This window comes from Salmo salar, chromosome 16 (genome assembly GCF_965601325.2).
Source record: "Salmo salar chromosome 16, fSalSal1, whole genome shotgun sequence".
NCBI lineage: Eukaryota > Metazoa > Chordata > Actinopteri > Salmoniformes > Salmonidae > Salmo > Salmo salar.
In genome coordinates this window covers 20,283,717-20,300,389 of record NC_138306.1, presented here as the reverse complement: position 1 = coordinate 20,300,389, position 16,673 = coordinate 20,283,717, and the positions used below count along the sequence as shown (strand labels likewise).

The following is a 16,673-nucleotide window of genomic DNA, read 5'->3' as shown; positions in this document are numbered from 1 at the left end:
CATATGTGACAGACAGTTGTTTGTCGGAAGACGTTGATGGAGCCGCTGAGCCGGAGGAACATTTATCAATCTTGCTCTAGAACTCATTGTAATCTGTCATGGACAGACTCCGCAAACATAAATGGTAATCAAGCATCTGACCAATTACGCAATACTTTAGTTCTGGATGAACCGAGATTAGCAGGTCAATCAAACAACTAAAATGAAGGAGTCACACAGAAAAACGAACCATGTGTCACGGCCGTTGTAAGAATCGGACCAAAATGCAGCGTGGTTTGGGTTCATCATCTTTATTACGTGAACCAGCCAAAAACAATAAAGAACAAAAATGAATGTGAAGCTATGCAGTGCTCAAGGCAACTATACACAAACAAGATCCTACCACCAACAGGTGGGAAAAAACTACCCAAATATGATCCCGAATCAGAGACAACGATAAACAGCTGCCTCTGATTGGGAACCATACCAAGCCAACCTAGAAATAAAGAAACTAGAATGCCCACCCTAGTCACACCCTGACCTAACCAAAATAGAGAATAAAGGATCTCCAAGGTCAGGGCGTGACAGTACCCCCCCCCCCCCCCCCCAAAGGTGCGAACTCCGGCCGCAAAACCTGACTCTATAGAGGAGGGTCCAGGTGGGCATCCAGCCTCGGTGGCGGCTCCGGTGCGGGACGTAGACCGGACCGTGGACCGTCGCGGGAGGTTCCGGACCGTGGACCGTCGCGGGAGGTTCCGGACCGGGGACCGTCGCCGGAAGCTCTGGACTGGGAACTGTCGCCGGAGGCCTGGTGCGTGGAGCTGGCACAGGGCGTACCGGCCTGTGGATGCGCACTGGAGGTCTGGAGCGTAGAGCTGGCACAATGTGTCCTGGACAGGTGACAACCTTCGCACGGCAAGTGCGGGGGGCTGGCACAGGACGCACTGGGCTGTGGAGGCGCACTGGAGACACGGTGCGTGGAGGTGCACTGGAGGTCTGGAGCGTAGAGCTGGCACAATGTCCCAGACCTGCTGTTTTCAACTCTCTAGAGACAGCAGGAGCGGAAGAGATACTCTCAATGATCGGCTATGAAAAGCCAACTGACATTTACTCTTGAGGTGCTGACTTATTGCACCCTCGACAACTACTGTGATTATTATTATTTGACCATGCTGGTCATTTATGAACATTTCAACATCTTGGCCATGTTCTGTTATAATCTCCACCCGGCACAGCCAGAAGGGGACTGGCCACCCCTCATAGCCTGGTTCCTCTCTAGGTTTTGGCCTTTTTGGGAGTTTTTCCTAGCCACCGTGCTTCTACACCTGCATTGCTTGCTATTTGGGATTTTAGGCTGGGTTTCTGTACAGCACTTTGAGATATCATCTGATGTAAGAAGGGCTATATAAATAAATTTGATCGGGTTGGAAACTATTCTATTGAGGAAGATTTTGGCCTAACTTTTCGTGGTATCCAATTGGTAGTTAATCTTGTATCATCGCTGCAACTCCCGTACGGACTCGGGAGAGGCGAAGGTCAGTACCGTGCATGCTCCGAAACACAATCCAACCAAGCCGCACTGCTTCTTGACACAATGCCCACTTAACCCGGAAGCCAGCCGCACCAATGTCAGACGAAACACCCTACACCTTGCGACAAGGACATCCCTGCCGGCCAAACCCTCCCCTAACCTGGACGACGCTGGGCCAATTGTGCGCCGCCCCATGGGTCTCCCGGTCGCAGCCGGATGCGACAGAACCTGGACTCGAACCTGGCACAGCGCCACGCGGGAGGCCGATTTTGGCCTAACTTGCACTTATATCTGAGGCTTTGTCTCTATTCAGACCATAAGCCGTTTTCAATGTAATAACCTATCGAAGTACTTAACACGCTTGTGCTTGCATTAGATGGTGCGTGCTTTGAGCTGCCCAGAGGCAAGCACAGAAGAAACGGGCGAGGCTTTCGTGAAGGGAGGGGAATAGTCACGTAACCAATGACGTCAGGTGAGCCAGGAGGTTCGTCATTTAAACCCAGGCGGGAAAGTAGAAGTTTACATTGAAAGTGTACGTCCAGTTTTGTTTCAGGTTGTGGGGTAAAAAAAAAGTTTTAACATGGTGAGGACGAAGGCAGACAGTGTCCCCGGAACTTACAGGAAAGGTAATGTTCTACAATCAAAACTTCAAGTTATGTTACACTTATTTTGATTCATAACATGCTAGCTAACGTTAGTTAAGTGGTTATTCATTGTACGAAACTGGAATCGCTAGCTACTGTAGCCAGTGAGTTTTGCGAAGATAATTGCAACCCCTGCATTCCATTATTTTGGAACAACTGTAACTGCTAATATAGGATTTTATTGATTAGTTAGGTAACTAGATGATAAGTAAGATTTGTCTCCCGCCATTTCAATAGAATTGTGAGCACAGATGGCGCTCATGCTAACCCAGGCGCGTTCGTACTCGCATCATGGTTTTTGTGCCGGATTTGATTGTTACCTTAACGTTATTAAACGTGTTGTTTACAACGAAATACTATATTTAAAAAAAAAAGATAATAAAATGTCTTATTGGAGTATTTTCGTTAACTAACTAACTACTTGTTATTCATTATCCTCAATCTGGCGCCAATTTCACCGCCCAAACTAAACAATCCAGTCACACACATGTGTCGGTGAAGATTACTTTGCTACTATACACTGTAACTCTGCATTTCAATACACGGCTTTTGCTTAATAAAATGGCTTGCTAACTAACACACTTATCCATTTTCAGCTGTGGCTGCATCTGCACCCAGGAAGTCATTGGGTGCCTCGAGCTCTGCAAATGCATCAAGCGGCTCTCAAGCAGGCACGCCTGGTGAGTCATGATTTCATTCAGGCTTAAAGTTAAATTGTCTAGTTAATAGCCCATATTTCCATGTAAGCTAGATACCTACATAACAATTTTTGGTAGATGTCTAACAACTATTGCCTCCAGATGCATTTCTTTCTCAATGTGTCCAAGTGGTGAGTAGTCATGGCAGATATTCTCTAAATTGTGAATTTTAATGCTGGCATTGTTTTGCAGCGAAGAGTAAATTTGCTGGCGGGAATCCTGTGTGTCCTCGGCCCACCCCAACTTGGCAAAAAGGCATTGGGGATTTCTTTGGTGGGCCCTGCAGGGAGCCTGAGAAAGAGAACCAGCTCCCCCAGTCAGATGATGAAGAGGCTGGAGGAAGTGGAGTGTCCAAGGCATCCAAGAAGTACATTTGAATTATATTATGCTTAGTTTTAGAGTCAGTCCAAAAGCAGCCCTAAAATGCCTACCTTTTTAGCGCTTGCGGATCTGGAGGAAGTGGAGTATATTCTCAAACATTTTCATTAGAATCTGTTCCAAAAACCTTGCCAAAGTTACTAATATTAAGAACTCATTCTGATACTTTAATATATTGCTTTGGTCTGTTCTCCATAGATAACTTGGCAATGTTTTTGCAACAGAATCAATGGGAAATGTGTGCATTCGTGCTATTTTTGTTTCTGTAAAAATGTAATTTAAGTTTGAAGGCTCATCTGGCTGTTTATGATTCTTTGTAAGCGTGTATGTATGTTGGGTGATGTACCCTGAAAATGTGAAACCTGGCACATCATGACTTTAACTGCTGCAGAGCCTGTTCAAATGTGATTATGGGCCAAACATTGCTGTCCCGTCTAATGTCAACCACTCACTTTTCAGATCCAGACCACTGCCTGCTGAAGATGAGGATGAATGAGCTTTGCCAGTCATGTCCCAATTAAAAAGCCATTGCTTCTAGTACTTGAATGGGCTGGCAGATTTTATGTGTATATAATTGATGAATCCATGGTTATTGTACAGAAGTTTAATAAACCTTTTTTTTTTTTTGTATGCCTGATTCCATAACCGTTTGTTTTGTTAAGCTCTTCCTGTTTACAATACCTGGTCTATTTTCTCAATCTAAATTGCACTTCTTAGGTTTTCTGTGCTAACAATGTTTTTTTGTTATTGAAATGCCTTGATGGTAGAATTAGTAAATATATCAGTGGATTCCCTGCATGTCCAACAGCTATGGAAATCATGCCCCTACTAATTTATTAGCCAATATTTTTCTGGTCATATGGGTAACCTCTACATACCAGTAGATGGCGCTAGATAATTAAGAATGATATCAAAATGTTGGGGACAGGATTAATGCATACTTGTACATCAATGAAATGGGACACATAAGCGCCCACCTTAAAAGATTCAGTCACATTCTTTTGTTAAATGTAATGAGGATGACTGCCTCTGAGCAATGCTTGATGTTGTTAGTGCTAAAAAATTTCCTTAGATTAAGTTGTCCCTACAATTTATGTTTAAATGCTTGACCTTTTGTAAAGTAAGGAGAACCTCCAGTGCTGCATGTTTGGTCAATACCATGAGCATTTCAACCAGTATCAGCAGGAAAGGTTGGTGGAACCAATTTAATCATTGAGAAGTGCCAAGTGTGACAGAAAAATGTCATATGCCAAGGTCACTTGTAGTACAGTGCCCCTGGAGCAAATTAGTGTTAAGTGCCTTGCTCAAGGGCACATTGACAGTATACAAACCAGCGACTTTCAAATGCTGGCCCATGCTCTAACCGCAAGGCTACCGGCCACCCATAAACACATTGACCTGTAATTTCCATGATGACAATGTGCTGTCAGGATACACTTGGAACTGATTTTCTCGCAGGATGTTGGATCAACGCTTCGGGACCATTTTTACAGAGACTGAAGAGGAAGCGAGACACTCCATTTCCCCCCCCCCCTTTTTAATGAACATAAGTACACAAGACCCAACTGCTATTGCATTGGTGTCTATGGGAGACACTCTGTTAGACCGGAACTCACTGCTTTTTTCAATGGTAAACAGCCGGAGTGAGCTATCTTCGTTTATGCACCATCTTTGATTTTTATATCAGTGGAGGCGAACAGAAGAGGGCTCTGGGATGCTAACTGAAAACACCAATTGACGTCGCTCCCTCGTTTCTGGTGTAATCGCTACACGGAAAATAAATTACTAAATGCATCCAAGACCACATTGAAAGTAAGTAACATTTCCACAAGCTAACATTGGCTAACAACTAACACTAGCTTATCTGCGTTTTCTGAACGCCGCCTAGGCTAGGTTTAGCTAGTAGCAGCTAGCTAGCTAGCAACTTGCTGGCCTGAATTGAAGACGTTGCCTGGACAATTACCTTTAGCCAGCTACTGTAGTTAGCTAACGAACCACCTACCAAGGCTAGAGCGCATTGGACCACAAGGAAATGCATTCACTGTTTTGTTTGTGTGTGGTGCAGACAGTACTATACATGGTATGTAATGGGATTGTGAGTGGTTGACTATTAGTGTTTGTTGTCTGTCAAATGCGAGTTTCCGTCATTAGTTAACTACTGTAGTTAGCTAACGTTAACTGGTGATATAGCTAGGAGGATAATGGCTAAAATTGCTAGGTTATCTAATTTAAGGACACTGGGACGCTCGTTTTTCACAAGTGGTTATCTATGTCCAGTAATCTGGCACATTACACTAACCCATGTCAGAACCAAGCTAGCCAAGTGTCTGAGTTTGTTTTGTATTTATTATGGCTACTCTTCCTGGGATACAGCAAAATTAAGGCAGTTATACAATTATAAAAACATTACAATACATTCACTACAGATTTCACGAAACATTAAGCGTGTGACGTCAGGCCCCTACTCTACTAGTTTAATTGAGGTGTCAATCAAAAATGCATCTGTTGACCAATGGGTCAACAATCAATTGTTAATTGTGTAGGTAATCCTCTAAAACAGTGGTTCCCAAACTTTTTATAGTCCCGTATCCCTTCATTCAACCTCCAGCTGCGTACCCCCTCTAGCGCCAAGGTCAGCGCACTCTCAAATGTTGTTTTTTGCCATCATTGTAAGCCTGCCACACACACTATATAATACATTTATTAAACATAAGAATGAGTGTTTTTTTTTGTCACAACCCGGCTCGTGGGAAGTGACAAAAATCTCTTATAGGACCAGGGCACAAATAATAATAACAAATCAATAATTTTGCTCTTTATTTAGCCATCTTTCATATCAAACTTTATTTGTTAATCGAAAATTGTGAATAACTCACCACAGGTTAATGAGAAGGGTGTGCTTGAAAGGATGCACGTAACTCTGCAATGTTGGGTTGTATTGGAGAGAGTCTGTCTTAAATCATTTTCCGCACACAGTCTGCCTGTATTTAGTTTTCATGCTAGTGAGGGCCAAGAAGCCACTCTCACATAGGTTCATGGCTGCAAAGGGCATCATTGTATTAACAGTGTGATTATTTTTTTTTCATCCCAAGTTAGGATACTATGAGCGCAGCCCAATCCATAAATCTGTCAGTGGCTTCTGATTTAAATTACATTTTCACAAAACCGCTTGTTGCAATTTCGTTGAGGCTCTCTTGTTCAGATATTGGTAGTGGACTGGGGGCAGGGCATTAAAGGGATAACGAATCCAGTTGTTTATGTCATCCATTTCAGGAAAGTACCTGCGTAATTGCGCACCCAGCTCACTCAGGTGCTTCACTATATCACATTTGACATTGTCCGTAAACATGAGTTAATTGCACACCAAAAATCATACAATGATAGAAAGACCTGTGTGTTGTCCTTGTTAATGCAGACAGAGAAGAGGTCTAACTTCTTAATTATAGCCTCACCTAAATGTTTGGCCCCGTTGGAAAATATAAATGTACTGTTTGAAAATGTGAAGATTTTTTAAATCTATTTTATTTTTTTAAATGTGAATCACATTTTTTATTATGACTGGGGTGGCTGGGGTCTTTGACCATGTTTAGGGCCTTCCTCTGACAACGCCTGGTGTAGAGGTCTTGGATGGCAGGCAGCTTAGCCCCAGTGATGTACTGGGCCGTTCGCACTACCCTCTGTAGTGCCTTGCGGTCAGAGGCCGAGCAATTGCTGTACCAGGCAGTGATGCAACCAGTCAGGATGCTCTCGATGTTGCAGCTGTAGAACCTTTTGAGGATCTCAGGACCCATGCCAAATCTTTTTAGTTTCCTGAGGGGGAATAGGCTTTGTCGTGCCCTCTTCACGACTGTCTTGGTGTGTTTGGACCATTCTAGTTTGTTGTTGATGTGGACACCAAGGAACTTGAAGCTCTCAACCTGCTCCACTACAGCCCTGTCGATGAGAATGGGGGCGTGCTCGGTCCTCCTTTTCCTGTAGTCCACAATAATCTCCTTAGTCTTGGTTACGTTGAGGGATAGGTTGTTATTCTGGCACCACCCGGCCAGGTCTCTGACCTCCCTATCGGCTGTCTCGTCGTTGTCGGTGATCAGGCCTACCACTGTTGTGTCATCTGCAAACTTAATGATGGTGTTGGAGGCGTGCCTGGCCATGCAGTCGTGGGTGAACAGGGAGTACAGGAGGGGACTGAGCACGCACCCCTGGGGGGCTCCAGTGTTGAGGATCAGCGTGGCAGATGTGTTGCTACCTACCCTCACCACCTGGGGCGGCCCGTCAGGAAGTCCAGGATCCAGTTGCAGAGGGAGGTGTTTAGTCCCAGGATCCTTAGCTTAATGATGAGCTTTGAGGGCACTATGGTGTTGAACGCTGAGCTGTAGTCAATAAATAGCATTCTCTCACAAGTGTTCCTTTTGTCCAGGTGGGAAAGGGCAGTGTGGAGTGCAATAGAGATTCCTTCATCTGTGGATCTGTTTGGGCGGTATGCAAATTGGAGTGGGTCTAGGGATTTCTTGTACGCTTCCGGGTTAGAGTCCCACTCCTTGAAAGTGGCAGCTCTACCCTTTAGCTCAGTGTGGATGTTGTCTGTAATCCATGGCTTCTGGTTGGGGTATGTACGTACAGTCACTGTGCGGACGACGTCCTCGATGCACTTATTGATGAAGCCAGTGACTGGTGTGGTGTACTCCTCAATGCCATCGGAAGAATCCCGGAACATGTTCCAGTCTGTGATAGCAAAACAGTCCTGTAGTTTAGCATTTGCTTCATCTGACCACTTTTTTTAATAGACCGAGTCACTGGTGCTTCCTGTTTTAATTTTTGCTTGTTAGCAGGAATCAGGAGGATAGAGTTGTGGTCGGATTTATCAAATGGAGGGCGAGGGAGAGCTTTCTACGCGTCTCTGTTTGTGATCTAGAATTATTTTCCCTCTGGTTGCACATTTAACATGTTAATGGAAATTTGGTAGAACTGATTTAAGTTTCCCTGCATTAAAGTCTCCGGCCACTGGGAGCGCCGCCTCTGGGTGAGTGGTTTCCTGTTTGCTTATTTCCTTATACAGCTGACTGAGTGCGGTCTTAGTGCCAGCATCTGTCTGTGGTGGTAAATAAACAGCCACGAATAGAATAGCTGAACTCTCTAGGCAAGTAGTGTGGCCTGCAATTTATCACAATATACTCTACTTCAGGCGAGCAAAATCTAGAGACTTCCTTAGATTTCGTGCACCAGCTGTTGTTTACAAATATGCACAGACCACCCCCCCTCGTCTTACCGGAGTGTGTTGTTCTATCTTGCCGGTGCAGCGTATATCCCGCTAGCTGAATATCCATGTCGTTATTCAGCCACAATTCCATGAAACATAAGATATTACAGTTTTTGATGTCCCGTTGGTAGGATATTCGTGATCGTCTCGTGTATTGTCCAATGATTGCACATTGTCGAGTAGTCATCCAAACCTAATTTCTCTCATCGTGTCAACTATGCTCAATTCTGTGCCAGAATTAAGGCTACTGGTTACCCAACATGCTCACTTTCCAGTTGAACTCGTAATCTTTCTTATCAAATCTGTAGGACGTAAAACAATATTGACCCAGGTAAGATGGATATCATTTGAGTCGTGTGTGTGTGTGTGATTTTGACCCTCCCTTTGTTCAGGGACACATTATTCCATTTCTGTTAGTCGCATGTCTGTGGAACTTGTTCAGTTTATGTCTCAGTTGTTGAATCTTGTTATGTTCATACAAATATTTACACATGTTAAGTTTGAAAATAAATTCCGTTAACAGTGAGGACGTTTCTTTTTTTGCTGAGTTTGTGTGTGTGTGTGTGTTGTGTTATAATAAACTGGGTGGGCCGAGCCCTGAATGCTGATTGGCTGACAGCCGTGGTATATCAGACCGTATACCATGGGTATGACAACTTTTTTTTTACTGCTCTAATTACGTTGGTAACTAGTTTATAATAGCAATAAGGCACCTTGGGGGTTTGTGATATATGGCCAATATATACCACGGCTAAGGGCTGTGTCCAGGCACTCTGCGTTGTTGTGCTAAGAACAGCCGTTAGCTGTGGTAATTTGGCATTAGACCACACCTCCTCTGGCCTTATTGCTTAAGTATACCTTTTTGTATTAATTAGAAATACATGTTTTTTTTTTAAAGATTCCTCACAAACAAGCATATCTCTGTGAAATATCAATGGAATACTGAGCGTATAACAAGCTTTTTATTTTGAAAGCCTGGCTGACAATGTCACGAAAACGATGCCTGCGCTGCCATGGGGCAGAAGTCAGTCTGTGAATTTTTTTGACGGCAGCTTGCTAGCAAGGATGACAAGAAACTGCCATGTGGGGAATTATATATGGCTCAATCAGCTTGTTTCATCATGGTATTGATACCATGTGTTGTTGTTTTGACTGATTTCATGTCAAGGCTAATATGTCAAATTTGCTAGCTGGCTAACCAACAACTGTAACGATGTAGTTGAGATGAATGGTAATTGTGCACATTTATTTACATTTTCAATCAACATTGGGGACGATATATACATGTTGTCAACAACCTAAGCCAACGTCAGCTGTTTTACCCATGGTTGCACGTGTGTCGTTTTTGTTGCTAAACAATCAACCCAAAAGATGTATTATGTAAATAAGTGCTACACTTTGGATATTAGGTTAAAGACCCCACTGAATGATTCAGAACATGAGTAATCATATTTGTATTGGTAAAATGGATTTCTTTTCCTTACATAACGCGCTTTGGGGAAGTATTTTTTTTCACCCACTGGGTGGACACCCTACTGAGTTGAGCTTTTCAGCTAGCTAGATTTGTCTTTCCAACTGCTAGCTCATCCTGCCCTTTCTAAAGTAGCTAGTGTAGCTAGTTTTACCTATGGTAGCCAACCAACCACGGCCGGTTTCCCGATTTACCGATGGAATTTGTGGTTTCCACTAGTTACCACAGCCAAAAAGTCAATGGCTTTTGTGTTCTTACTTTAAGTTTATGCATAAGATTAGCAGTGTTTAGGGTTAATCACATTTTAAAAACAGAATTTGACGAAAAAAGGGTTTATGACTTTGTGACTGTGGTAACTAGTGACAATCAACTTATGCCCTGTTTTATATCGTGATGTATTTCATTACGTCTTATGCGAACTTCATGCAATCTTGTTAGGATAGGGTTTCATTCAAGACAGGAGAAACATCTTGTTTCAGTTGATAATAAAACATGTTTTGCAGTGGTATGTATTCATTGATTCCAAGGGAAGGCAGGCGTCCTCAAATTTAGCAATAAAAAAAAAAAAGAACATTGTTTTTCGTCTCTTTCATCGTTTTTGTTACATTCAGCCTCATGCAAATTTCTCACCAAAGAAGGCATCCATGCGAGCGAAACAGCGCCCCTCTGTTTTTAATTGGCAAAATTAGCAAATTTAGGAATGACATGCCAGCAACTTATGCTGAGACTACACATCTAAGTATAACTGATCAAATTTATAAAGGACAAGCATTGTAATTTTGACTTCCGTAAAGTGAGTGTGGAAGAGGTGAAACAATTGTCAACAATGACAAGCCACCGTGGTCTGACAACTTGGATGGAAAATTACTGAGGATAATAGCGAACGATATTGCCACTCCTATTTACCATGTCTTCAATCTAAGCCTACAATTGCAATTTTTTATTTAGGCCCCCATGTTCTTTGAGCAATTATTTTGGGACATAAGACTGTAAAAACACTAGGAAATCAGCTCCATCCTCAGAAATACAGTGTAGACATTGTTAATGTTGTAAATGACTATTGTAGCTGGAAACGGCAGGTCCAATAGGTTCGCCACTGAGTAAACATGTCTATAATGGATATTAATGTTTTAAGAAAGGAACGTGTGTGTGTGTGTGTGTGTGTGTGTGTGTGTGTGTGTGTACACACACATTTGGCCTGGCGAATCGGTTTTATGCGCTTATTTAATGGAAGCTGATAAGTTAAAAAAATATATATATATATTACTCCGCTGGTCTCGGGAAGAAATTACAAGTCTTCACTGTCCGAGACAGAGTCAAGACCGAGTACAAATGTATTCGACACTTAAAACGTGGTCTCAAGACCGGACTCAAGACTGGTCTCGAGTACTACCACACTGGTAACTTAAATAAGCAATTTCATAAATGTGTCAACAACATAGGAATCACAGCAATTGGGTGTTACCCATTTACCCCTCTAGTGCAGGGATCATCACCTAGGTTCAGCCACGGGCCTATCTTTTTGTTGACAGGATGGAGGAGAATACTGTAGATACGTCTCACAAGTCCTCAACTGGCAGCTTCATTAAATAGTACCCGCAAAACACCAGTCTCAACGTCAACAGTGAAGAGGCGACTCCAGGATGCTGGCTCTCTAGGCAGAGTTGCAAAGAAAAGGCCATATCTCAGACTGGCCAATAAAAAGAAAAGATTAAGATGGGCACAATGACACAATCTTAAGCTTTTCTCTTTATTGGCATTTGAGGACTTGAGGTGTCTGTTTCTCAAACTAGACACTCTAATGTACTTGTCCTCTTGTTCAGTTGTACACCAGGGCCACCCTTTTTCTATTCTGGTTAGAGCCAGTTTGCACTGTTCTGTGAAGGGAGTAGTACACAGTGTTGTACAAGATCTTCAGTTTCTTGGCAATTTCTCTCATGTAATAGCCTTCATTTCTCAGAACAAGAATAGACTGACGAGTTTCAGAAAAAGTTATTTGTTTCTGGCCATTTTGAGCCTGTAATCGAATCCACAAATGCTGCTGATCCAGATAATCAACTAGTGTAAAGAAGGCCAGTTTTATTGCTTCTTTAATCAGACAACAGTTTTCAGCTGTGCTAAGATTATTGCAAAAGTGTTTTCTAATGATCAATTAGCCTTTTAAAATGATAAACTTGGATTAGCTAACGCAACGTGCCATTGGAACACAGGAGTGATTGTTGCTGATAATGGGCCTCTGTACGCCTATGTAGATATTCCATAAAAAATCTGCCGTTTCCAGCTACAACAGTCATTTACAACATTAACGATGTCTACACTGTATTTCTGATGAATTTTATGTTATTCTAATGGACAAAAATGTGCTTTTCTTTCAAAAGAAGGACATTTCTAAGTGACCCCAAACTTTTGAACGGTAGTGTAGAAGCTAACAAATGAGCAACAACATCTTCTATGATAACAGCTGCTGCAGCTGCTGCAAACTAGCCTACAACTAAAGATGGCTAGCTAGACCGTGGGAAAAACTACTAATCGCTTTTGCGCAGTGACCTGTTGGCCTTTGAGAAGGCACAAGTTTCCATACGTTTTTTTTGTAAAAACGGACCCGCCCATTACAAGTCTAAATGTGATCGGTTGAGTCCACTGTCACTCTGCCCCATCTGCCTTGAATGACGGGTTGCCACGGAATACAATGCTATTTTATTGTAAACAAATTAAGACTTTAGCACGCTTATAGGGAAGGACATTCAACATGCACAGCACTTAAACAAATGACTGATGATTGGCTTAGAGAAATTAATGATAAAAAGTTTGGGAGCTGTTTTGTTTGACTTCAGTGCAGCTTTCGACATTATCGATCATTGTCTGCTGCTGGAAGAACACGTGTTATGGCTTTACACCTGCTGTGTTGTGGATAAAGAGTTACTTCTCTAACAGAATACAGAGGGTGTTCTTTAATGGAAGCCTCTCTGACATAATCCAGGTAGAATCAGGAATTCCCCAGGGCAGCTGTCTAGGCCTCTTACTTTTTTCAATCGTTATTAACTAGTAAAGCCAGTTTGTCTATGAATGCAGACGACTCAACACTACACATCAGCTACTAAAGCGAGTGAAATTACCGCAATACTTAACAAAGAGCTGTTGTCAGTTTCAGAATGGGTGGTAAGAATTAAGTTGGTCTTTAAATATTTCCAAAACTAAAGGCATTGTATTTGGAACAAAACACTCACTAAACCCTAAAGCTGAACTAAATATTGTAATGAATAATGTGGAAATTGAGCAAGTTGAGGTGACTAAACTGCTTTGAGTAACCCTGGGTTGTAAACTGTCATGGTCAAAACATGTTGATGCAACAGTAGCTAAGATGGGGAGATGTCTGACTATAATAAAGCACTGCTCTGCCTTAACAACATGATCAACAAGGTAGGTCCTACAGGCTCTAGTTTTGTTACACTTAGACTACTGTCCAGTTGTGTGGTCAAGTGCCACAAAGGATTTAGCGAAATTACAATGGACTCAGAACAGGGCAGCACGGCTGGCCGTTAAATGTACGTGGAGAGCTAACATTGAAATGTATATTAATCTGTCATGGCTCAAAGTAGAGGAGAGAATGACTTCATCATTACTTGTTTTTGTAAGAAGTATTGACATGCTGAATGCACCTAGCTTTCTGTTTTTAAACTACTAGCACACAGCTCGGACACCCATGCAGACTTGCCACCAGAGGTCTCTTCACAATCCCCAAGTCCAGAACAGGCTATGGGAGGCACACAGTACTACATAGACCTATGGCTACATGGAACTCAGGTAACTGACGCAAGCTGTAGAATCACCTAATGGAACAGCGGGGAGTGTGAAGAGAGACACACACACACACACACACTCATACACATGCTAACACACACGTATACATGGATTTTGTATTGTAGATAGGGCTGGGTGATATGACGATATATCATGTGATGATAAAGGTTTTATCATTTCATATTATGCTCTTTCGTTTATTTAGTTGTCGCAAATCACACTCTTTACGGCAATATTTTTCGTTAATTGGACGACGCTTTGCGTTCGTGTGGAAGGAAATTTGCAACAGAAACAAACAGAGGAGAGCGAGCGTGGCATGGAGACATGGCGCTCGTATCTAGAAGAGGGGTACTTCGGTTGCATGGATGAGGTTTGGTTATGAAAAGTCTGACACGGACCAGAAAATCGACACATGTAAAATATGCCGCAGGCCGGTCCCGACAACAAGCTCAAACACCCCTAACCTCTTTTACCACCTACGCAAGAATCATGTGAAACAGTACAGAGAGAGTCTACTGATGAGAACCAAAAAAGTACAGTTGAGTGCTGAAAACAACCCCCCCCCCCCCCACCCTGACTCAGACGTTGCAAGAGGCTTTTGCCCGCGGCACACCATATGGCAAAGAATCACAAAGATGGAAGGAGATAACAGCTGCCGTTACAACTTACATCTGCAAAAACATGGCACCAATTTACACGGTCGAGAAACGGGGGTTTTGTGAGTTGGTGCTAACGCTCGACCCAAGGTACCAAATGCAAATTGCTATATCAAATTTATTTGTCACATACACATGGTTAGCAGGTGTTCATGCAAGTGTAGCGAAATGCTTGTGCTTCTAGTTCCGACCATGCAGTAATATCTAACAAGTAATCTACCAATTCCACAACAACTACCTTGTACACACAAGTGTAAAGGAATGAATACGAATATGTACATAAAAATATATAAATGAGTGATGGCCGAACGGCATAGGCAAGATGCAGTAGATGGTATGGCGTACAGTATATACATGAGATGAATAATGTAGGTTATGAGATGAAAAATGTAGGTTATGTAAACATTATCTAATATAAAGTGGTAAGTGATAAATTGATTACGTCAATTTTCCCATTATTAGAGTGGCTTGAGTTGAGTCAGTATGTTGGCAGCAGCCACACAATGTTAGTGATGTGTGGCTGCTGTTAGTGATCTGATGAAACCAAGATTTCTGGAAAAAGTGAAGGGGTCTGAATGCTTTCCGAATGCACTGTATAAGTGAATTCGTCCCAATAAAATGTGGGGGATGGGACTATGTACAAAAAGTCGTGACATTTCTAAACTGTTAACCTGATATAGATGAAAATACCCTCAAATAAAAGCTGACAGTCTGCACTAACCTCCTAGTCATTGTATAATTTCAAATCCAAAGTGCTGGAGTACAGAGCCAAAACAACATGTGTCACTGTCCCAATACTTTCAGAACTCACTGTACCTAGCTACGGAGGAGCGCCTAATATGGAGGAACTTTGAACGTCTGAGAGTTGGCCCAATGCCGGGGCTAGCTCAACACCCTGGACCAGATCTAACTAACAAACTTAGGTGCGCACCAGAATTCAAAACAAGTCCTACATTTTTTGTTGTTAATAAATCCACTGTGAAATGTAATCACTATAGTATCCTTAACTAGCTGGCAGGCAGACAGAGTAAGGAGACGTTTTTGAGTGACAGTGAGTGCTTTGTATAGGCGCTTTGATTTTGTTTTTTTGTTGGACTGAGTAAAATGCATGCGACGTAAAATAACATTAACCGGTTCCCATGCTTTTAAAATAATGGTTCTGAAGCCTCCCGAGTGACACAGCGGTTTAAGGCACTGCTTTGCAGTGCTTAAGGTGTCACTTGCTTAAGGCGTCACTACAGACCTGGGTTTGATCCCAGGCTGTGTCACAGCTAGCCGTGACCGGGAGACCCATGAGGCGGCGCACAATTGGCCCTGCGTCGTCCGTGTTATGGGCTGGGCGCCTGTAAGCTGACTTCGGTTGCCAGCTGGATGGTGTTTCCTCTGACACATTTGGTGCGGCTGGCCACCGGGTTAAGCGAACAGTGCGGCTTGGCAGGGTCGTGTTTCGGCGGACACATGGCTCTCAACTTTCGCCTCTCCTGAGTCCGTAGGGGAGTTGCAGCGACATGCCAAGACTGTAACTACCAATTTGGATATCACGAAATTTGGGAGGAAAAAGTGGTAAAAGTACAAAAAACTAAAAATTGTTATTTTACAGAACACTGGAGATCAAATCTTTTGAAACCGTCCTCTTGGCCGCAGAGACAAAATGTTACATTTTTTTTAAAGTTAATTTCCTTCAATTCTATACATTTATTTTATTTTTTAATTTTTTTCTTTATTTTTCATCCAGTTTCAAAGCTAGTTACCTACATTTCTACACATTTTGTCATGGTGCTGAGATAAAAATACATTTTAAAGCTAATTTCCTGCAATTCTACAATTTTTGCCATGTCTTGTGGTTTTCTAATGCGGTCTGATTGACTTAAACATTTTAACAAACTCAGTGAGGCCCCCATGCTATTTTATTTTATTCCATAACTGTCCATTATCTTTTCTACATACTTTATCAATTTAAGTTTACACTGAACGTTTTACATCCAGATTTTTTTTCTTCAATATACATATATATGATATTAGCAGTGGTGGCTGCTAATAAATGAATATAGGGGAAGCACTATCATAGCAGGAATTTCGTTGAAACCGCTCTTTATAAACCAATATGCCTAACATCTATTCCAGAGCACAAAGTAAGGTTTAAAATTACACCAAGACTTGCTCTCTACCATCTACAAGGAGGCCCGGGAAGGCCCAAATGTAACAGAACCCTTCATTCTGTTAAAGTTATGAATGAATTGTATTGTATCTTTTATTTA

At 42.3% G+C, this 16,673-nt stretch overlaps 2 protein-coding genes across 3 annotated transcripts in view; both read left to right on the top strand.

Annotated features, from left to right (window-relative positions):
* The first annotated feature begins 1,881 nt into the window (after positions 1-1,881).
* On the top strand, positions 1,882-3,860 carry LOC106573334 (PCNA-associated factor). The gene is made up of 4 exons (XM_014148295.3): positions 1,882-2,136; positions 2,751-2,834; positions 3,045-3,219; positions 3,690-3,860. The coding sequence occupies exons 1-4, from the start codon at positions 2,091-2,093 to the stop codon at positions 3,724-3,726; spliced, it is 342 nt and encodes a 113-aa protein (XP_014003770.1). The 5' UTR covers positions 1,882-2,090; the 3' UTR covers positions 3,727-3,860.
* Positions 3,861-4,769: 909 nt separating this feature from the next.
* The window catches only part of LOC106573333 (casein kinase I), a 64,192-nt gene continuing 52,288 nt past the window's right edge, over positions 4,770-16,673 (top strand). The window contains exon 1 of one of the 2 annotated variants that reach the window (XM_014148293.3): positions 4,770-5,042. The gene's annotated coding sequence lies outside the window, so the exon portion shown is untranslated. The remainder of the gene's footprint in view (positions 5,043-16,673) is intronic. The other variant, XM_014148294.3, reaches the window with a different exon arrangement.

Bases quoted from the DNA above. Each gene is read 5' to 3' on its own strand.
- LOC106573334 (XM_014148295.3), top strand. From the start codon at position 2,091: ATGGTGAGGACGAAGGCAGACAGTGTCCCCGGAACTTACAGGAAAG. The intron at 2,835-3,044 runs GTGAGTCATGAT...ATTGTTTTGCAG, and splicing joins CTCTCAAGCAGGCACGCCTG to CGAAGAGTAAATTTGCTGGC. The intron at 3,220-3,689 runs GTACATTTGAAT...CTCACTTTTCAG, and splicing joins GTGTCCAAGGCATCCAAGAA to ATCCAGACCACTGCCTGCTG.